The sequence below is a fragment of the Armigeres subalbatus genome, chromosome 2 (genome assembly GCF_024139115.2).
Source record: "Armigeres subalbatus isolate Guangzhou_Male chromosome 2, GZ_Asu_2, whole genome shotgun sequence".
In the NCBI taxonomy this organism is placed as follows: Eukaryota; Metazoa; Arthropoda; class Insecta; order Diptera; family Culicidae; genus Armigeres; species Armigeres subalbatus.
Window position 1 is genome coordinate 36175018 of NC_085140.1, and position 24375 is coordinate 36199392.

Here is a 24375-nt window from a genome sequence, read left to right on the forward strand (position 1 = left end):
GAATATTGAATCCGACCACTACCTCGTTGCAGTATGCCTGCGCTCAAAACTCTCGACGGTGTACAACACGCGTCGAAGTCGGACGCCGCGGCTTAATATTGGGCGGCTATAAGACAGTAGACTAGCCCAAGAATACGCGCAGCAGCTGGAAGTGGCACTCCCAACGGAAGAGCAGCTAGGCGCAGCGTCTCTTGAAGATGGCTGGAGAGATATTCGATCCGCCATTGGAAGCACCGCAACCGCTGCACTTGGCACGGTGCCCCGGATCAGAGAAACGACTGGTATGACGGCGAATGTGAGCAGTTAGTAGAAGAGAAGAATGCAGCATGGGCGAGATTGCTGCAACACCGCACGAGGGCGAACGAGGCACGATATAAACAGGCGCGGAACAGACAAAACTCGATTTTCCGGAGGAAAAAGCGTCAGCAGGAAGATCGAGACCGTGAAGAGACGGAGCAACTGTACCGTGCTAATAACACACGAAAGTTCTATGAGAAGTTGAACCGTTCACGTAAGGGCCACGTGCCCCAGCCTGATATGTGTAAGGACATAAACGGGAACCTTCTTACGAACGAGCGTAAGGTGATCCAAAGGTGGCGGCAGCACTACGAAGAGCACCTGAATGGCGATGTGGCAGACGAAGATGGCGGTATGGTGATGGACCTGGGGGAACGCGCGCAGGACATAACTCTACCGGCTCCGGATCTCCAAGAAATCCAGGAGGAGATTGGCCAACAAAGCCCCTGGGGTTGACCAACTACCAGGAGAGCTATTCAAACACGGTGGTGAGGCACTGACTAGAGCGCTGCACTGGGTCATTACCAATATTTGGGAGGAGGAAGTTTTGCCGCAGGAGTGGATGGAAGGTGTCGTGTGTCTCATCTACAAAAAGGGCGATAAGCTGGATTGTAGCCACTACCGCGCAATCACATTGCTGAACGCCGCCTACAAGGTACTCTCCCAAATTTTATGCCGTCGACTAGCACCAATTGCAAGGGAGTTCGTGGGGCAGTACCAGGCGGGCTCCACCACGGACCAGGTGTTCGCCATTCGCCAAGTACTGCAGAAGTGCCGCGAATACAACGTGCCATCTATTCAACGAATTCAAAGCCGCATATGATACAATCGATCGGGACCAGCTATGGCAGCTAATGCACGAAAACGGATTTCCGGATAAACTGACACGGTTGATCAAAGCGACGATGGATCGGGTGATGTGCGTAGTTCGAGTTTCAGGGGCATTCTCGAGTCCCTTCGAAACCAGCAGAGGGTTACGGCAAGGTGATGGTCTTTCGTGTCTGCTATTCAACATCGCTTTGGAAGGGGTTATACGAAGAGCAAGGATTAACACGAGTGGTACAATTTTCAATAAGTCCGTCCAGCTTTTTGGCTTCGCCGATGACATAGATATTATGGCACGTAACTTTGAGAAGATGGAGGAAGCCTACATCAAACTGAAGAGGGAAGCCAAGCGGATCGGAGTAGTCATCAACACGTCAAAGACGAAGTACATGATAGGAAGAGGTTCAAGAGAAGACAATGTGAGCCACCCACCGCGAGTTGGCATCGGTGGTGACGAAATCGAGGTGGTAGAATAATAATTCGGAGACTCGATTTCCTCGCAAGCCCAAAACCGAGATAGGATTTCTTCTAAACCACTAGTAACTGCCATATGTTACAGGAACATTTTCGGATTTGGACGATCAGTATTTTCCAGACCGGACACGATTCAGCCGAATACTGATTCCATTACCATGACCGTTCCCAAAATCCCAAAATCGCAAAGGAATGTTGGATTCCAAGAATCAAGTCCACAGCCTTGGAATTGAAAAATGCTGGATCTGCCAACTGCACGCCTAGCGGATTCTCCCAGCATGCCCTTTGGACGTTCGTCGTTGGTTGGCTCGATTGTCGATACTGCCTTGTATTTAATGCGCATATTAGATTGTCCTATACCAAGGACGGCTATATCCGAACGCCTCCGTTGGATGTTCAAACATTGGCACAACTTCTCCGTCTTGAAATTACATTCGGACCCAGAATCCAACATGGCCCGTGCTGGAAAACTGATACCTGTATCACCTTCCACTAAAACCACTGCTGTCGCTAGCAGTACTGACGAAGAACGTTGTAGTGCAGAATTGAATTAGACAGAATCTGGATCCGCGAAGGTACTTGGGATGCAATTTTGCTGTGCAGTACTTGTGGTATTCGTATCAGCTTGTGTCGCCCTTGTCCGACCGGAAACATACCATGGTGTGGTGCTTTGCTTTGCATTTCCTGCAAACGAAGTGAGAGGAGCACTCGGGAGCTTGATGTCCACGGCACAACGAATGATTGCGAAGAAGTTTGTCTCGACCCGGCACAGAAAGATGCTGGAATATTGGACTTTGATAGAGCAGATGTTGTTCTGAACAAGTAACGCATCGAGCACTATATGCTTGAACCGCACTATGACATTGTTCGTGGGATTACGAACTTCTTCCTGGGCAAACTAGCCGATTCTCCTTTGAGATCAGCAAGTTTGGGAGGTGCAAACCTAATACTCGAAGTACCAAAGTGCTGACTGTATGTGAACTCTTTGGTGTTTACCGATGGGTAACTGTTTAGTGTTCTTCCAATCGGTTGGAGGTTGACAGCTTGGAATTTTATTTACACAATACGACACAAGAGTTTATTTCACGACAACACTTTTATTTATATTAAACTAGACATTCTAACACTTAATTTTGAAGACTTACACTACATACTTTATTAACTTAGATGCATTTATTGAAAAGTTATCGGCCACTGATCGGCTATCACAATGGCTATCTTGCCCAATAAAGGGTATCCTATTCGAGACCTTTATATTCACTCAAAATGCATTTTTGTGAGACACTTCTCTATACGACTTATTACTCGCTCTTCGGTTTATCATAATCGAAGGGATTGCGGAAGGTGAAAGCTGGGTGTAGTACAAACAGTCTTCGATTGTCTTAATTTTAAGAAGAATGTTGTACACTATCAAGCAGTCAAAATCGAACCTTCTTGGAAGACGTAAGAGTAAAATCCCGTCTTACAATGGAATAGAAGAATTCATGATAAATTGGCGACTGTATCTTCAATATGTTCTTATCTTTCCTATCTAGGAACGCAACGCTTCTGCGAGGACATCAAAGACATGATCGGTTTCGCTCCGGGCATCTACTGGCGCGTCTGCTGGAAATTCGTGGCCCCTCTTTTCCTGCTGTTCATCATCATCTACGGTCTGATCGGGTACGAACCGCTCAGCTACGAGGACTACGTCTATCCACCGTGGGCAAACGTTCTTGGCTGGTGCATCGCAGGCTCTTCGATGATTATGATTCCGCTGATAGCGTTCTACAAATTGATCGTCACACCGGGCACGTTCCGACAGGTTGGTTTCCATTTAAAGGTCACCTTGTGAAAAATTAAGACTTGTTCTAATCATGCGATTCATTTCAGCGGTTAATAATACTGACGACGCCGTGGCGTGACCAGCAGATGTCCGTCAACGGGGTAATGACTGAGCCGGCTCAGGTTCGGTTGACCAACTCGGACGAAGGCGAAGAGGTTTGAGTGCGATCGTTCTCGCTCAAATTTGACATATATTTTGTTTGATTATGTGTAAGAGAAGAATGTTATTGTTTTTTGTGAGCTTAGGATATGAAAACTAATTAGCGAGCCTTCGGTTTGTGTGGGCTACTACAGATCACTGAATTTTTACTAGGATTGTATAACAATTTCTCGATAGGTAAGCTAAAGCAAAAAACAAAGTGTGTTATATAACAGGTAGGCGTGTCTATAGGCGCTCGTAGAGTGCAAAATTCGGGATTAGCGAAACGCTGTTGATACGAACTTGTTTTTTCAATGGTAGATTTTTTAAGGGCAATCATCGAAGTCAGACCAGAAATGCTGTATAGATAATAGATCCACGTGATTTCACAGACCGCATGCGGGAGGTAAACAACAAGCGAATTGAATCATATTCGGTGGTCCCTCGTTACTGAGAGGGGCTTGCTTTTGGCAGGATGTCTACACAACTGTACATAAATTCGCGTTGTAGCCTGCCAAAAGCGACTAAAGTTAGGAGTTTTGTCTTTAATTGATTATGTTTTAGGGCTTCTCGAGGGGAGAATGCCTCGTAACATGTTGTTACAAGTTTTTACTGTGGCCGTTGATGATAGAAATATTTTAAACTATAGGAAAAATGCAAAACCACGCGAGTAATGATGAAACTTAACTAGAGCAGAATGGATAGGTTTGTGTCCAGAATATAACTGTTATTGAAGCTTCAACTATCGTTCCCTACATGTATAGCTTTTTATGACTTTGTGTTGTTCTCTTTTCCTCGTATATGCACAGCGTTCGAAAGTAGGGAGGAGAACTAGCTTTCTGCGGAGGCCACCATACTCGTGTAGAGCTTGACAGCCATAAAGCTCTATTTGTGTAAGGGCGTTTCCACTGTGTGCGGTTTCCCTTTTGTTCGAAGCGCTTAAAGCTGCGAGACATTAATTTCCAATTGTCTATGAAAGCTTTTTTGCAAGTATACAGTAAAAAGTTAACTAAATTGAATAGAGATTAAGTCATGAAACCAGAAAATACAAAAGATATTTAATAGAAAATGAAGCTTGAACCTTGACAAAAGAAATAGAAATACTGCTTTTTATGGACATAAAAATAAAATAAAAATCGACTACGTGTAGCCAAACTCCAGTGTGATTAGAAATGAATCAGCATACAGGATATATACGAAAGTCTCATGTGAAGGCATTATTAACCACTAAACTACGATGTACTTTCTACCAACAAGTAATACTTCTGTAGGGCTCGTTGTTGTGAAATGGACTAAACTACTAAAGTTTCCACAATGGAAAGTCTAATCAAATTTTGTAACACCAACAACTTTATTGCGAAGGAGTGCGGATTGGATATTATGGTGTCATAAATAGAATCAACTTGCTTTCGCGTTCATTATTTTGAATTAAGTTTCAAATGATTCCTATATAGTCATAAAAACAGTTTTTACTTTGTTCATGATTTTTATATCGCTGTCTTTGAATTTTTTATATGATTATCTGTAATGAATTCGTTAGATTAGACTTTGCAACTTTTTCTACAATGAATACAGTGTTTGCAGTCTTTCTCGTCAGCCATTGGAAAAGCCTGCAAACGCCACCACACTTATTTTTTTAATTTCTTTGGGGTTTCGATTGGTTGACAAAAATGCTTATGTTTTTCATTAATACACATTATATTTTATATTTACAACTTCCAATGATAAGTGACAACTAGAATAAACGATGATCACTAGATAGAACTGATATCAAATAATGACAGTTAAAGAACCAATATAAAATAAGAAAATACAAAAAAACGGGACCGTTTGTAAATTAGAATGTAAAATTTTAAATTGAAAAAAGTGAGGATTTACATCGCATTTGAGAATACAGTTACAGAACAGTAAGGGAATAAGACAGAGTTAATGAGAGAAAACAAAAGTAATCAGAGAAAGGCTTCATGAATCATATAGTAGGCCATGAATGTTTGAAAGTAAAAAGTATTATTGTTACGGGGTAGAGAACATGCCGTGTGAGTTTTGACTAAACACAACCCAACATTTCACGCATTGTGAAATTTATCCACTTAGAAATCAGTTTTTATTTCTATTTAACAGAAATACCTACACCATGACTTTTCTTATATTCGTAATTTTTAAAGAACGCATTTGCAATCTTTCTCGACAGCCATAGAGAAAGTTTGCGAATATAACAGATTTGCAAAATTCAGCAATCAGATTATTTTTTATTTTTAAATAATATTTAAATAGAAAGGAATCTGCATACACATAAAACCCACTTTATAGGATTGAAACTGCAAATGTTGCTCATTTCTTAGCTCACAGAAAAGGGAAAAAAAATCTGGAATTGGCATATAGCATTGGAAAATACGATTTTTTTAGTTAGAACCCTACACACTTAAATTATTTTTTAGATCTCGGCAAATTTTTTGCCGAGATTCCAACAGCCGAGATCTCGGTAATATGTTTTACTGAAATTCGGTAATTCCTTTACCGAAATTTCGTCAATATTTTGCCGAAATCCGGCAAAGTTGATTTTTTGCCGAGATCTCGGTAACGATTACCGATGACTCGGTAAAAAATTTACCGAAATTCGTCGAAACATAGAATCGGTAAACATAGAATTTTAAGTGTGTAGACATAATTTCATTAAAAATATATTTTAAACGGATACGTCACTATTGTTGAATTTTTATTTGTCTTTTGTTTTTACTTTGGATTTATATTAGCGGTCTAAAATGTGTTTGACCTATTGCTATTGACCGAATGTCAAGTCTAGCACTCCTTCGACGAATCTCATTTTAAGATGATAATGACATACATCAGCAACCGAAACGTTGACAATGAAACAGAAAACAGTGTTCCCCTTTTTATAATAAATCATTTGAAGAAAAAAACATAGCTAAGATAAAAATCGATGCGGATTGATAGCAGTTAGTGTTCTCCTTTTCGCTGGCGATTTATCTATTTGCTGCATAGAAGATAAAGAAGCAAAAAACTAATCCAATCAAAACTAACAAACCAACAACAACAACAGTGAGAGTGATCTGTAGCCAGGAACAGGGAAGCGAACATGTAGTACAGTATGTCATAGGATTTCTTTGCCTCGATTGGCGACGACGTTATTGGTTTCGCTTTGTAGATGATTGAGTTCAGCACAAATTCAGGATGCGCTGAGCGATGTCGTCGTTGGGGCAGTGCATCCTCTTATCGTATACGAACGCAGCATAGCTTTTTAGGTCAGGAACAGTAAACAACGAATCAGTAGGAAGTCTTCCTTAGTTTCATTTTCCGAAGTTTTGTTTACTCAATCACGTGTTGAGCACGTGGATGTCATGGCATGCTGCAGCTCTCTATATTGCGTTTAACTATGGAATTATTTTAAATCCAACGAATTTATTGTTAGAGCGCAACTTTGATTGTTTTAGCATAACTTGACTTGCTCTCAGACTATGTTAAATTATAAAAAAAAAGTTTCCACCCAGAATCTGTTGTATTGTTTGTTACACAGAAATGCTATTATGTAATAAAGTTTGAACTGAGTTTGAAAACTGAAATCGAGTTTTACTTTCACCAGATGGTTTCCCCCTCAAAGGTATGAAGATAAAGAGGTAATAATACGTGAAGCTATGATGACACTGATTGGAAGTTTCATCATCTCCACGGTATACAGAAAACAAGGTAGGCTCGTTAGAAAAATGACACTTCGAATGTGACGCATATTTTATCGCAACATGTTGGAGTACAAAATTAAGCATGCTGCAACCAGAGTATCGTCTCGGTCCAGCTTGTGCGAAGATAGCAGTGACGTCACATGTTTACATTCAAACTGAATGTTTACATACGTGATGAGCCTGCCTTGTTTTTTGTATGCCGTGATCATGTCAAGCAATCTTTGATACTGAGTGCTGCATATGTACATCCTTTTTTTCCGATAGAAACTGTCTGTTGCGCGATTATGCTGATAATTTATGGGATGGGAAGATGTGTTGTTATATACAAGCTTAGTAAGTGCTTCCACATTGACATTGTATGAGTAGTTCCCCAGAGCACTATGGGGAATCAGGTGGCCGAAAACCAAAAATCGACTTTCGAGATTCGTAATTCAAGTTGACCTACTAAATACTAAAGCTTTGGAGCATTAAACCCCAGAACAGTTTTTTTTGTTTCTTTTCCAACTCTTTAAAAAGTTTCTGAAAGCTTGTTTCACTTCCAAAGAGCGGGTAACTTGAGGAAAAATAGGTAGTAAAACATTTTAATGTATTGAATGTTCCATACAAAAACAGTTTCTCAATACTTCGTCTAGGAACTATCATTACGCATTTCTTTGGACTACCCAGAAGACATTTAAGGTCACTCCTGACGGAATCCAAGTTCCAAAGTGCTCGCGTTTTCGGGGACACACCACTCGATTCAGAGGCGGCGCACAACTGTCATTTTTGTTGATTTAGCTTTGCTGCGTCGCAGCATGCGTGAAATAATAAAAATGACAGTTGTGAGTTGCTTTCGTATCGAGTGGTGTGCCCCCGAAAACGCGAGCACTTTCAAACTTGGATTCCGTCAGGAGTGACCTTAAACCAAATCTAGTCATTTATTTTGAAACATACGGCAGACTGTGATCGGCTGAATACCAATTTCATTCGTATACCAAAAAAGCATCAAGAGCAGTTGAAATGTCTTAGAGAATGTTGGTAACTCGGAAGATGCCGTAGGCTTCGTGGTAGACCCTGCACACTATGGCTAATGCAACGGACGAATGATAGCTCCATTAGGCGTATAGGCTCACCAAGAGGAGGCGCTCATTATCTGTGTATCAAGTATCAAAAAGAGAAAAAAAAAATCCGAAAAGATAAATCTACGAAAGAATCTAGTAGGCTTTTTGAAGAATCTTTTCAAGGAATCCCTGGAGGAATATCCGAAGGAATTTTTGGCGGAATTTTTAGATTGTTTAAAGAAAAATAATCTTCAGGAGTTCTCAAATGAATTTTTGGAGGAGTTTTGAAGAAATTCCTGAAGAGTTTTGTGCAGGAATTTCCAAATACATTGTCGAAGGCATTTTTAAAAGAGAGCCTGAATGGATTCTCGAAAATAATTCCTGTTGGAACTACTGAAAGAGTTTTCAAGCTTTTCCAAAAGACTTCCCAAAAGAATTCCTAAAGGAATTTCAAGATGAATCCACAAAGGAGTTTCTGAAAGATTTTTAAAGGAATTTCCATAGGAGTTCTCGAAGGAATTTATGAAGAAATCCACAATAGAATTTTGGAGGAAATACTTTCTGGGACTTCTGAAGTATTCCCTATATTTCTTCAGGAATTCATTCGGAATTTTCCCAGTAATTGATTTGAAATTCCCTCCAGAAATTTCTTTGGGGATTCATTCAGGAATTTCCTCGGAAATTGCCTTAAGGAGTTCTACAAAAATTCCTCCGGAAACAAATTCCAGAAAGCCTTTTCAGAAATTATTTCAGGTATTCATTGGAATTTCTCTTAGGAATTAGTTCGGAATTTCCTCAACGCATTCCTTGAAAATTTGTTTAGAAAAACCTTGTAAAAATCCTCAGGGTATTCTAACGCATATTCCTTCAGAAATTCTTCTAGTAACTCTTTTGGAATGATATGGAAATGCTAATATCATCTTCCAAACTTAGACGTACATGTTCATGATAGAATTAGAGGCGAAAGTATAGAATTGATAGTTCCGTTAGGATACGGCAAGCATGAAGAATGTTTTTATACAAGTCGATTTGAAAGCGAGCGGAGGGCAATATTTGTGATGGCACATATCACACGACCTTCCTTCTGCCAAGCTCCCGTATGAAGGGGGAGGGAAGAATATTAGTGTGGAAGCTGATATATCTCCACTGGCAAAAGGAAGGTGGTTTGATTTGCTCATATGCCATCGCGTGCGGAATCCTTAGGGGGATCCTTAGAAAGTTGCTTGATTATTTTTCCTGAATTTCCCATGGGAATTTTTTCAAAACTACTAATCCTAATCCTTTAAAAATTCCTCCAGTAATTATTTTGGTAACTTTAGGAAGCTACTTACAGGCACTGACCAAACTAGCTCTGCACACATCGTTGATTCATCCAGTCACCCTGTACGGCCATGAATCATGAACGTTAAAAGATGCAGACTATCGAATGCACGGAGTGTTTGAACGGAAAATATTGCGCTCAATATTCGGCGGCGTGGTGGAAAATGGTAAATGGCGTAGACGAATGAATGAATCATGAGTTGTATCAAGTGTACAAAAATGCAGACAAAGGCAAGCTGATAAAATACGTCAGATTACAGTGGGCTGGACGTGTAGTGCGTATGGCGGGAGAGAAACCAGCAAAAGAACCTGCAGAGAACCATCTTAGGTATTAGTAGCTTTGTGAAGAAATTCTTGGACATTTCCCTCATGAACCCCTTCACAACATACTCCATTATTTTATTTTTTTATATCTCCAGAAATTCATTCAAAGCTCCTTTAAAAATTTCATCGGAAATTTATTTAAAAATTCCTTCTAAAATTGCTTTTGGGATACATTTGGAAATCCTGTTAAAAACTCCTTTAAAAATGTCTGTAAGGAATTCTTCGAAATTTTCTTGAAAGGTCCCTACTGGTTTTTCCTCGAGAATTCCTTCAGTTCCCAAAGTTCTTCCGGAAATTCCTCCAAAAATTTTACCGGAAATGCCTTCAAAATCTCGTTCCGGCAGTAAGGGAAGGTGGGGAGACTTGATTCCCGGGGAGACTTGATCACCCCCTATTTTATCGAGAACTAAAGTAGTTTTGTTATAGCGTATATTTTAGTATTGATCCTCTAGACAAATGATCGTAATGTGGTGAGTTATTTTTTGGATTGACAACCTTATTTATTGTGCAGAGCGGTTTTTTTTGTTTTGACCCTCCTAAAGATTTTTTTAGTGGCCACGCAAAATTTGAACAACTTCTCATAACAATGACCAAATATTTTAGTTTTTTTACAGCAAAAAGCGATAAATATACTTAATGATCTGTACTGATGAAAATGTCATTCAATCACAATTTTAGGATATTTGGATTTCAAATTGTTGCCTCAATATGGGGACACTTGATCCTTCATTAGTCATCCATACAAAAATTTGGCGAAAAAATTCAAAAAAATATAAATCTGTTCTAAATGGTAATGCAAACTCGAGAAAGTCGTTATTTAGCACGTATATGGCCTGCATTATATACATAATATCTTATGTGACCTATATCAATACCAATTAAGTATACAAATATTGGCTGGATCGTTACCTTCTTTAAAAACAAGTTGATTGAATGTACTTTAAAAGATAGCTGAAAGTGTAAATATTCAATCAAAGGATGTTTCTGGAGAGGATTTGAAAGGGAAACATGCTATCTTGGCGGATGAAGATAAGGATATTTAGAAGAAAATTGTTTTTCCGTTCAACAAACACACGCGATGCGACAACCGTGACGCGATTCTATCGCTGGAATAGCGTAAATAGAACATTGCATGCAGCGACCCAACGATAGAATCACGGCGATTATTTGTCGTTGACGTAATATTTACTCAGAGGAAGCTTCAAAAGGGGATTCGGAGAGTGTTATGAGGTATGTAAATTGTTCATGTAATGTAGATATTCAACTGAATTATCTCAAATTCGTGACAGCATATACACTCAAGTGAGATATTCGATCCGCCATTGGAAGCACCGCAACCGCTGCACTAGGCACGGTGGCTCCGGATCAGAGAAACGACTGGTATGACGGCGAATGTGAGCAGTTAGTTGAGGAGAAGAATGCAGCATGGGCGAGATTGCTGCAACACCGCACGAGGGCGAACGAGGCACGATACAAACGGGCGCGGAACAAACAAAACTCGATTTTCCGGAGGAAAAAGCGCCAGCAGGAAGATCGAGACCGTGAAGAGACGGAGGAACTGTGCCGCGCTAATAACGCACGAAAGTTCTATGAGAAGTTGAACCGTTCACGTAAGGGCCACGTGCCACAGCCCGATATGTGTAAGGACATAAACGGGAACCTTCTTACGAACGAGTGTGAGGTGATCCAAAGGTGACGGCAGCACTACGAAGAGCACTTGAATGGCGATATGGCAGACAACGGTGGCGGTATGGTAATGAACCTAGGAGGACGCGCGCAGGACATGCGACTTCCGGCTCCGAATCTCCAGGAAATCCAGAAGGAGATCGGCCGGCTGAAAAACAACAAAGCCCCTGGAGTTGACCAACTACCAGAAGAGCTGTTTAAACACGGTGGTGAAGCACTGGCTAGAGCGCTGCACTGGGTGATTACCAAGGTTTGGGAGGATGAGGTTCTGCCGCAGGAGTGGATGGAAGGTGTCGTGTGTCCCATCTACAAAAAGGGCGATAAGCTGGGTTGTAGCAACTACCGCGCAATCACATTGCTGAACGCCGCCTACAAGGTACTCTCCCAAATTTTATGCCGTCGACTAACACCAATTGCAAGAGAGTTCGTGGGGCAGTACCAGGCGGGTTTTATGGGTGAACGCTCTACCACAGACCAGGTGTTCGCCATACGTCAGATATTACAGAAATGCCGCGAATACAACGTGCCCACACATCATCTATTTATCGATTTCAAAGTCGCATATGATACAATCGATCGGGACCAGCTATGGCAGCTAATGCACGAAAACGGATTTCCGGATAAACTGATACGGTTGATCAAGGCGACGATGGATCGGGTGATGTGCGTAGTTCGAGTTTCAGGGGCATTCTCGAGTCCCTTCGAAACCCGTAGAGGGTTACGGCAAGGTGATGGTCTTTCGTGTCTGCTATTCAACATCGCTTTGAAGGGAGTAATACGAAGGGCAGGGATTGACACGAGTGGTACGATTTTCACGAAGTCCGTCCAGTTATTTGGTTTCGCCGACGACATTGATATCATGGCACGTAACTTTGAGAGGATGGAGGAAGCCTACATCAGACTGAAAAGCGAAGCTAAACGGATTGGACTAGTCATCAACACGTCGAAGACGAAGTACATGATAGGAAGAGGCTCAAGAGAGGTCAATGTGAGCCACCCACCACGAGTTTCTATCGGTGGTGACGAAATCGAGGTGGTTGAAGAATTCGTGTACTTGGGCTCACTGGTGACCGCCGATAACGATACCAGCAGAGAAATTCGGAGACGCATAGTGGCTGGAAATCGTACGTACTTTGGACTCCGCAAGACGCTCCGATCGAATAGAGTTCGCCGCCGTACCAAACTGACTATCTACAAAACGCTTATAAGACCGGTAGTTCTCTACGGACACGAGACCTGGACGATGCTCGTGGAGGACCAACGCGCACTGGGAGTTGCGTACCATCTATGGTGGGTTGCAGATGGCGGACGGTACGTGGAGGAGGCGAATGAACCACGAGTTGCATCAGCTGTTGGGAGAACCATCCATCGTTCACACCGCGAAAATCGGAAGACTGCGGTGGGCCGGGCACGTAGCCAGAATGTCGGACAGTAATCCGGTGAAAATGGTTCTCGACAACGATCCGACGGGAACAAGATGGCGAGGTGCACAGCGGGCAAGGTGGATCGATCAGGTGGAGGACGACTTGCGGACCCTCCGCAAACTGCGTGGTTGGCGAAGTGCAGCCATGAACCGAGCTGAATGGAGAAGTCTTTTATGTGCAGCACAGGCCACTCCGGCCTTAGTCTGATGATAAATAAATATACGCTCAAGTTCGATAAAAATGACAAATGCATCCATATAGTAGCAGTTAAGGGATAACTGGTTTTTGATAAAGTCTTATTTTTGGAACTATGACCTATGGGAGAACCACTTTTCGTAGAAAGCACTCCACTGGAATCCACCAATTGCCGAAATAAACAAAAACTGCTGGAGGGATAAAATTCGTGTCATAATGAGTCTTTTGACTGGTACCCACGAAAAACACCACACGGTGTCTAAAATCGTGTTTTCAGTGCGTTTATTTAATAGTACCTTTATTATGTGATTTAGCGTAATAGCGTCTTCGAGACATTTTATCAGTTAGTCGATGCGCTGCTTTGGAGGTATTCAGCCTTATGATCAATCCCCCTAAAAGTGAGATGATTTTTGACGTAAACTACGTCTAAGGGGAAGACTCTGATACAGGGTGTAAAACGGAAATTTCCAAATTCGAGACCGTCACGAAATTAGGATAGATTTCAAACGCTAACAGCTCCTTTATCTTTAAATGGATTTTCGAGATTTTATTATCAATCGAATCGGCAACTCTCCAGCATTTTTTAAGCCTATTTGGAACTATTGATTATCAACGTAAAATCATTAAAAATTCCAAATCTTTTCCAAGCCAGTAAAATTTCACAGTTTCGTTACGACCGCCGCCCAGTGTTTTCTAACCCAGGAATTCGTGATCGAAAATGTTTTGGCCATGAAAAGTTGATTTTAGAGTCTCAGTGACTTCGGAGAAAAGTTTCAGTATGTTAAGCTACATATTCTGGAAAAAATTTTTTTTTGACTAATCCCCCTAAAAGTGAGATGGAAATTCTCTTTCCTCCAATTATGAAGATACATCATTGGTGTCTTCAAGAAAGTTGTAGAAAAAGTTTCTACGAAAAATTTTGCTATATGAATTTTATTTCTATCTGCTATAGAAGTCGAGATATGGGTCGTTATTTATGAACGACCACCAAAAAAACAGGTTTTTCGCGATACTTTCGTCAATATATTTTTTAGATTTTTCAAATATTTTACAAAGATGTCCGTCGCGATAAAAAACATGAACCTTTCGAAGACAGTTTCTTCTTATTTTCAATATTGACGAAGTTATTGACGTTTTTTTGTTCACAAATGAGCATTTTGACATTAACTGCATACATGTAGGGGCAAAATGGGGCAGAATTTTATTTAGGTAATTGAAAGTATAACTCATGCTCTAATTAGCATAGCTTGCATAGCTTGCATGCATAGCTTGACATAAGTGCCGTATGAACATCTTTTTCTTCTTCTTCTTGTTATATATAAAAAATGAATTGGTCTGTATTGTGCATAACTAAGAAACGGCTGGATAGATTTTCTTCATTTCTTCAACAAATTTGTTTATCAACATGTCCGACGGATTTACAGAATATTTTCTCATGTGAGAATCTCGACCAAATTTGGAAAAATATGAAAAATTGAAAATAAAATTTGTATGGAAAATTTAAAAAGGTAGATCGCATTCTCGCCTACTGTGCAGGACAACGTCTGCAGGGTCATCTTTAGTCTTTACACTTCGCCAGACCTATGATTTAGCCAAATACAAAATTTCAAAACAAAATATCCGTCGATTCGATAATCATTTTCAAAATTTGGACATTAAAACAAGACATAGGTCTGGCGTAAGTGCTATTATCATGAACTAGATGACCCGGCAGACGTTGTTTTGCACAGTAGGTGAGAATGCGTGTTGTGATATGCCTATACAAAATACCCATACAAATTCTAATTTGAATTTTTTCAGTTCAAGTCGTGACTTTTACATAAGAAAATATTATGTAAGCCCATCGGAAATTGTGATGAAGAAATTTGAACCCGGCCGTTTCTTAGTTATGCGGAATACAGACCAATTCATTTTTTATATATAACAAGAAGAAGAAGAAAACATATCCATACGGTACTTACGGAAAGCTAAGTCACATATATTTTGCAATGCAACCGTTAGTGCATGAGTTATACGTTCAATCTCCTAATTAAAATTCTGCCCCATTTTGCCCCTACATGTATGCAATTAATGTCAAAATGCTCATTTTTGAACAAAAAATCGTCAATAACTTCGTCAATATTGAAAATAAGAAGAAACTGTCTTCGAAAGGTTCATGTTTTTTATTGCGACGGAGATCTTTGTAGAACATTTGAAAAATCTAAGAAATATATTGACGAAAGTATCGTGAAAAACCTGTTTTTTGGTGTTCGTTCATAAATAACGACCCATATCTCGACTTCTATAGCAGATAGAAATAAAGTTTATATAGCAAAATTTTTCCTAGAAACTTTTTCTACAACTTTCTTGAAGACACCAATGATGTATCTTCATAATTGGAGGAAAGATAATTTCCATCTCACTTTTAGGGGGATTAGTCAAAAAAATTTTGTTTCCAGAATATGGAGCTTAACATACTGAAACTTTTCTCCGAAGTCACTGAGCCTCTAAAATCAACTTTTCATGGCCAAAACATTTTCGATCACGAATTCCTGGGTCAGAAAACACTGTGCGCCGTCTGCGATTGATTCTTGCGCTCTACTTTTGTGCGGCGATTCGCACAAAAAGTACAAAATAGAACCACGGCAATGACCGTGGTCAGAGCAAAAAAGTAAATAGTGTTTATGAAAAATTGCTACAGATGCTGGACATGTTCATGTAAGCAAGAGGTGAATATTGAAATTAATTACCAACTTTAAACAAGGTTACACTCTAACTTTTTTGACGGAAATTGTGTAAAATTTCTGTGGGATAGTAAGAGAGAGCAATGCAATTTTGCTCAGTCACTGAGTAGGTGAAAGTTAGACTGTATGCTACTATTTAGGCAGCATGGATTGGTGTCCGATCGAACATGATTTGCGGAAAAACTACACATTACACGCGGCAAAACGTTTACCAAAACAAACCTCGTTACCTCCTGACCCCATATATCCAACATCCCAATGGTTGTAATTTGACTAAGCACGCACGCGCGGTTTGAAGTTAATATGAGAATTACTAGGAAAACAGTAAATTTTTCAGAAAACCGTTTTGCAACGTTGGTCATTAATATCTAAAAATATATGAGTACGTTGGCAACATAGGAAACTTATCAAGTGAATAAATCGTCTTTATTACGAAACAATTCGCTGCTTGCAAGAAAAATTATGAGGGAAATACTAAATCGTAGGAAATTCAATTGAGCACGTAAAAGAATAACATATCAATAATGAGCATTTTTATTTTCTTTATATCTTCGCTCACGAAAATCCGATCATTTCGCAACAACAATCGTCTTACAGGTTTAGCAATATTCTATAATCTTCGGGTTGATTATATTTAGGGGGAGATCCTCCTGTTCCCTTTTACACCATACTAGCAGAACGTACCCTGCGTTGGTTGGGTTTTTACGTTCAACGTTCGAAATGTCATTTTTTGCATTGATTGCGAGCGACGCCGCACTCTAGATCATTTTTCGAGCGATCGCATTAGGTTTTCTCCAAACTCGCCCTAATATTGTATTTGGCAAATTTCCCAACTTTTCCTTTAAAATTTACTAAGCTTTTGCATATAGAAACACAGCTGATCCCAATACGAATCGATTAGTGAGGAAATCTCGCAAATCGGCCATTCTCTTCGTGAGCTATATTGCCTAAAAGGAAGAATAGATAGAAGAAAGAAACACAAAATATGAGTATTGACCATTGATGATTCATACAAACTATATTGATCAACATTTTTCGACGATGAATTTTGGTGAAAAATTTTACGATTCAGAAAAATGTCCCCTAGTACCGGAGACTATTGCATCATGTTCAAATGTGACTAAGTTCCTGTAACATGAGTAAAACATCATTCAGAATAGTAATATTATTCACGTGCTTTAAGTTATGAATATTAAAAATTGTTAGTGGAGCTTATTTGATTCTTCAGCATTTTTTACATCCTAATTCAAATTCCCACATTTTTCAATGTCCTCTTCAATTTTTGTTTCTGCTAATTTCTGTGGCTTTCTAAGCAAGAAGAAACAATTGAATTAAAGTAGAGGGAATGACGGCTTTGGCAGGTTTTGTTCTATAATTGGCAGGGGGGGTTTTTATGACTGACTAGGCTCAAATTTGGCCTAAACATTCTTTGCATATCAAAGAATATTGTGGCCAAATTTCATAAAATTTGGTCGACAAAAACCCCCCTGGCAATAATAGAACAAAACCTGCCAAAGCCGTCTTTCCCCCTAAGTGTAACAAAACAGGTGTGAAGAATTTTTATCCAACTTCAAATTTTGTACAAAATTTATCACATGAAGATCTGATATTGCTTGCCGTTTCAATAGCTACCTTTTGTACTTAATAAGATGAAGGAGGGACCTCTGCAAGTAGTGTCATTTTAAGAAGTGTCCGGTATTGGGAGGTGTTCGGCGCTGGGAGATCTCCCCCTAAATAGTTAATGATCCGCCTCACGAATCGATCTCTCACATACGGGGCGATTTCTATAGTAATTTCCATACAAACTTAAAACTGCTCGTACTCAGCTATATTATAACCAATTCAGTTGAATATTTAGGTGGTACACCAAAACAGCAAATGTTATCGTACAAGCATAAGAGAGCGCATAAGTCAAAATTTCAATCACTCTAGGCTCTAACCAAAATAATTATTTTATGATCAGTTAGTATACGTAGTTAGATACGTAGTTTACGTCGGGCGGTCATATCTTGTATATAACCCTTCTGATTTTTTTTTTCTTCGCGAGAGTTGAAGCAAAAGTTCTTCTGAAAAACTTTGTCGAAGACACCAAGTTCGTAATTCCATTACTTTTGGAGATTTATTGCTTTTTATGACAACAAGCTTTGAAGATGTTCGACATATGTATATGCATGGTGCACATATGGAGACGCATGGTGCATTGGTTCATCAACTCCTTGTGATGGGTGTTTTTACTGCTTACATTCGCTTACAACTTTTCAGTTTAGGTATTTATTTAATGTTCATTACTTGTACTTTGTTATGCGTATGAGATTGACTGTCACAATTTCCAGAAAAATATATAATGCTCTTTTAGTGGAATGTATTCAACCGTCTAAGACGAATTAAGTACTCTCCATTTAATTCCACTAGTTCGTCTTAGACGGTTGCCACAATTTGCCCGTTATCAAGTTACAGATGAACCAAATATGACTAGAAAAATCCAATAAAACTGTTATAACTTTTCTATTTTACAACTTTTCAAGTCGCAATAGCCACAAAATAGCGTATTTTATTATTAACTAAAACTTTTTAGAACATGACAAAAAATGTAGAAATGAAAATGAAAAAGATATGATGAAAAAATCATTTTATGGGGATTGGGAGCATAAAACGTGAAAAATCTCCATAAAAAAGACAGATAAAAAAGACAGAATCACCGTCTTCGACCAGAGGTCGCACAGACTGAACACTTAACATCTAGCATGAGACAACGGACAGGACATTCACACAACACCCAGTGGACCAGTGGAGAGCTTTTCGCTTTACGAAAAGTTTTCTCTTTACCGGGGCGGGAATCGAACCCACACTCCACAGCACATGCGTCTAGACGATTGACGTCGCTAACCGCACGGCCACGAAGCCCACGATAAGTAATGGAATTACGAACTTGGTGTCTTCGAACTTTTGCTACAACTTTTATGAAAAATCAAACCATAAAAGATGTGAAGTGGAATCCAGCTTTCCAAGCTCGCCATAATGGCGGCTGCTATAGTAAAAGTGACATTATCTGCTTCCCGACTCTGAACTGAAATTCCGGTCTAAGCAATCGTTGAATGTTCTGGTATCCAATGACTTCAAATGAGTTGATTATTCCTCTATCAACAAACAATTATGCACCAGAATTGAAATCTTATAATTTATTACTTTTTTTTTCTATTTTTATCTGGCACTTCTCTATTTCAGCGATTATTAAATAAGATAAAACAATGTGACCACAGATTGGATCATGGAACATTCAACGTTCATCGCTGATGTGTAAATTATTATGCAATATTCAAACACATTCAATGCCGCCGTCTGAATTTATTGCGAAAGGATTCACTTAAAACGAAAGGTGAAGCTTAAGGTCACTCCTGACGGAATCCAAGATTAAAAGTGCTCGCGTTTTCGGGGGCACACCACTCGATTCAGAGGCGGCGCTCAACTGTCATTTTTGTTGATTTAGCTTTGCTGCATCGCAGCATGCGTGAAATAATAAAAATGACAGTTGTGCGTTGCTTCCGTATCGAGTGGTGTGCCCCCGAAAACGCGAGCACTTTTTATCTTGGATTCCGTCAGGAGTGACCTTAATGGGCTTTCAGAACGATGAACATCCTTCTGTTCATAAGGAATCCATCCACCAGTCCGGCATGACCATTCAAAAATTGCCGATATTGGGTAGACATTCTATAAAACTGTTCAATTAGTCACGTCAAAACTACAATTTCCCGGATAGCTGTACGTTTGATGCTCATACGCTACCTAGTCCAGACAACCACGGATGAAAGTTCCTACGATCTACAATATAGCGTAAAATTTTATTTGTTCGGTCTTTTATGAAAAGCAGCTGCAGTCTATTATAGATTTGATCATCTTATAATGATTGCAATCTATTCCGATATTCAAACATTGATGTTTGCTTCATTATTATACACTGTGAAGTATTTTCTACAAATTCGATACAGGTTCTGGTACCAAGTTCTGTGCAAACTAATGTGGTCTCATGTCTCCTCATATGCACACTAATATTGAAACATTCTTCAATCAGATACGCTTCTCAAACAGATAGATTTATCATTTTCAAGTTTGATATTTTCTACGAATAGTTATTCAGCTTCTTCTTCTTCTATGGCTTTACATTGTATATCCTCGACCGGACCGAGCATCGAGCTTGCCATCTCCGGCTTGGGAATCCTACGTCTTTGTTTGCAAGGCTATCTGGAGACCATGAATTCATTTCATTTAAATTTAGACTCTTATAGGTCTTAAAGTAGCATACGGGAGATTGTATAAAGCAATACATTCATTTATAACCATGTAAAGCCAGCATTCAATATTTCAATTGAATCGTTAAATAGCGCTAAATATTCGGGAAATCATTGCCAAAAATAAGCTGAATCCAGTATTTTGCGCTCGGTAATGGCGGTGTGAGTTCCCCTCAGTTTGACATTCAAGAGGTAGAAAACATTGGAACTCATCAAGTCTGCCATGATACAACATCAATTTTCGAAGTAAATACATAAATGTCAACCATTTCCGCAGGATATCCATGAAATCAAATACTTCACATTTTCGATTAAATTCCTCATCATTGTTAATGCTTTTAATTTTCCAGATATTAAAGGATAGATGGAATTAAACCATAATTTGGTTTGAACAGAAAAGGACGAAAGTAGACAAAAATACGGAGATTGTCCAAAGAAGGGGTTTCCATGAATCTATCCATTTTCTTTTTCAAATGGCTATTAGGAATCCATTTGCTAAAAAACTATTCAGCTGTGTCGTTGCGTGTTCAAGTTTAATGAACAATGTTTGCTTGATCTAGTGTTTGATTGCTTGGAACTGTAGAGCAGGAAAAGCTTATTCCTTACACTCCTTAAGAATCTTTCCGTGAGGGAGGAAAGAATCTTGAAAACTCCTTTACTTTATTAGTGTTCCACGGCATCCCTGTCTGTGTATTTGCAAGTGATTATGGCTCACATATTTTTTAAAGTGATTACCAGAATTATTGGATGATGAATACCATCATTTTATCTTATCCGCGCTGAACATATTTAGCAGATCTGAAAACATGACCAAAAGCAAATTGATTCATAATCAAAATAATGTAATAATTTTCAGGTTTTCGGTCCTTTATTTAATAACAGTAACTTCAGTCATCTAGAAGTTCTAAGTTTACGTGTCCATCCGCTACGGACACTTCCGCCGCCCGTGGAGTTTTGTTGCATAGTTGGGAATCGGATTGTAAAAAGGAATTTGGTATTAGAGAATTTAGATGAGTCGAGCTTGTGGCACGCAGCCTTATATTACCAGGATATAGCCTCATCCATTTTTTTATCATAAATAAAAAACATTGCTCTTATCATTATAGATTTCTTGATGTCTTGTGGCTTCCACATTCCTAGAAAATTAAATGAAATTAGTATAAAAATAAATGAGAATAGTACCATATCCTTGAAAAACAAATAGGAGAATATTTGACATTCCTTTGTTTGTAGATACCAAAATGAGTGCCTACACGAAAGAAAAAAAGTACCCAAAATTGAGTACTTTTAAACTTACTTTTGAGTTATTTTTCTCTTCGCTTTCATCCACTCTTTCTTTTGTTGTCAAAAACAAAAGAGCCAAACAATCCAACGACGCCAGTTCAATACGGGAAGCCAATTTTGAGTTTTATTACCTGAGGTCGAAATTGAGTGAATTAAACTTAAATTTGGGTCAATAAATTTTCCGTTGGGTACTTTTTTAACATGGGAGTAAAGGCAAACTACTTCGACCCTACTTACTCAATTTTGGCTTCCCGCACGGATGTTCGAGGTTGGGTGAATTAAACTCACTATTGGGTAGTTTATTTCTTCCGTGTATGTTCTTCAATAAATCAAGGCCTGCGTTGATTAAAAATTGTAAATATTTTCTACTTCTTGAATGTCAAAACGGCACTCACTCGGCCGCCATTATCGAGCGCAAAATACTGGATACCTCCACAAAAGCGCATTGAGATTCTCACGTCCGAATGTGTGAGTGGCGATAAAAGGAAAACAAACACTCCTAGATGGTGCAACTCAGCAAAGATTGGGTAAAAATGAGTATATTTCCATATATTTTTTGACTCTTTTGAAATCATTGTGATGACCCGATCATTTTTGAGGTTATGAGCAGAAGGAAAACAAACATGTATTTACACATGACGAATTGCACATTAGTGTGCGAGCGCTAAACGTCACTCATCTCTATTAACTTATACTGATAAAATCTCTCGAATACACCATTACGCTAAATTAAAAAATAAAAGTACTATTAAACAAATGCGCTTGAAACACGATTTTAGCCACTGTGCAGTGGTGAGAAATGTGAAGAGAAAAACCAGTCATAACTCTGGCTCCCGTGCACAGTGGTGCGTTTGGCGAAAATCGTGAACTTTTTTTTACCACTTCAGGGTGTTATTTCTTGGCATCGGTGTCTTCAGGAATAAATTTTACAAAAATATAGCGCATCGAATGACGAAAAGTTGTAGTTCCAATTTTTGCCACAGGTGGCGCTGTAAAATGTAACTTCTTTAATAAACGATTTTCAAATATGGTGTCTTTGGCAAAGTTGTAGTGTAATTTATTATGAATTTTATTGCTGCAGAGTGTCCATCTGTCATCGTTTTTGAAATACGGGCTTTTTACGAACAAACCCCAAGACAAACCCTAAAAAAACAGTATTTAAAGATATTTTCGAAACTAACAGTTTCAAGTCAATACAATGTTCTACAAAAATGTATATATAATCAAAATAGACTACTTTCTGGAAGATACCAGAGATGTTTTTTGCAAACATGACTTGCTATCGGCGATTTAAGGTCGAAAATAGTGATATTTTACGTAACTTTGAGAGGATCGAAGAAGCCTACATCAGACTGAAAAGCGAAGCTAAACGGATTGGACTAGTCATCAATACGTCGAAGACGAAGTACATGATAGGAAGAGGCTCAAGAGAGGTCAATGTAAGCCACCCACCACGAGTTTCTATCGATGGTGACGAAATCGAGGTGGTAGAAGAATTCGTGTACTTGGGCTCACTGGTGACCGCCGATAACGATACCAGCAGAGAAATTCGAAGGCGCATAGTGCCTGAAAATCGTACGTACTTTAGACTCCGTAAGACCGAATAGAGACGCCACCGTACCAAACTGACTATCTACAAAACGCTTATAAGACCGGTAGTTCTCTACGGGCACGAGACCTGGACAATGCTCGTGGAGGACCAACGCGCACTGGGAGTTTTTGAAAGGAAAGTGTTGCGTACCATCTATGGTGTGGTGCAGATGGCGGACGGTACGTGGAGGAGGCGAATGAACCACGAGTTGCATCAGCTGTTGGGAGAACCATCCATCGTTCACACCGCGAAAATCGGAAGACTGCGGTGGGCCGGGCACGTAGCCAGAATGTCGGACAGTAATCCGGTGAAAATGGTTCTCGACAACGATCCGACGGGAACAAGAAGGCGCGGTGCACAGCGGGCAAGGTGGATCAATCAGGTGGAGGACGATTTGCGGACCCTCCGCAGACTGCGTGGTTGGCGAAGTGCAGCCATGGCCCGAGCTGAATGGAGAAGACTTTTATGTGCAGCACAGGCCTCTCCGGCCTTAGTCTGATAATAAATAAATAAAATAGTGTATTTGAGGACTTCATATGCATCAGAGGGGCAAATTGGAGCAAGGAAATCCCTACAGGATTTAAAATATCTGGTCTGTAGTTTCATATGCGTATAATTATGTCTGTCTCCAAGTGTATCCAAACAAGTATTTCTAAATTTCATAAATCGACATTTTCAACTGATATTTATATAATAACTAGTCGACCCGGCAGACGTTGTCCTGCATAGTAGGCGAAAATGCGCGCAATGAACTGCCCATGGGAAATTACTATACGTATCTTAATTTTAGTTTTTCACGATTTACTCCATCTTGCCCATGATTTTCGCATAAGGAAATATCATATAAACCCGTCGGAAACGATAACGAATGTTTCTGCTGAAGAAATGAAAAAATCCATCAAGCCGTTTTCGAGTTATGCGGATACGAACACAGACCATTTCATTTTTATATATAAGATTGAGATTTCACCACACTGCATACCACGTTGTTGAATGTAAATGTCAAAAGAAGTGCAGCGTGAAGCTATTTTTCTGTTCTCTTCATCCAATCATTTCACACAATGCAAATCTGACGTCATATAGCGTAGGGATATCGTGAAATCCCGAATAATCGATTAGTAACTAAAACATCCACGGCAAAATCAGGCTGGCTCGTTTAGTATAAGATCATTTAATGAGAAATACAAATCACAGCGTGTGTCCAAAATTTCTTTCAAACATTCTAAATAATCAAACTATGTTTAT

At 39.5% G+C, this 24375-nt stretch overlaps 1 protein-coding gene across 3 annotated transcripts in view; it reads left to right on the forward strand.

The window, feature by feature from the left end:
• Nucleotides 1-7140, forward strand: part of LOC134218455 (sodium-dependent dopamine transporter) — a 123937-nt gene extending 116797 nt beyond the window's left edge. For all 3 annotated transcript variants that reach the window (XM_062697459.1, XM_062697460.1, XM_062697461.1), the window contains 2 exons: nt 3132-3400; nt 3469-7140. In XM_062697459.1, the coding sequence (XP_062553443.1) occupies nt 3132-3400; nt 3469-3582 (383 nt within the window). In that variant the 3' untranslated portion in view covers nt 3583-7140. The remainder of the gene's footprint in view (nt 1-3131; nt 3401-3468) is intronic.
• The last annotated feature ends 17235 nt before the right edge of the window (nt 7141-24375 follow it).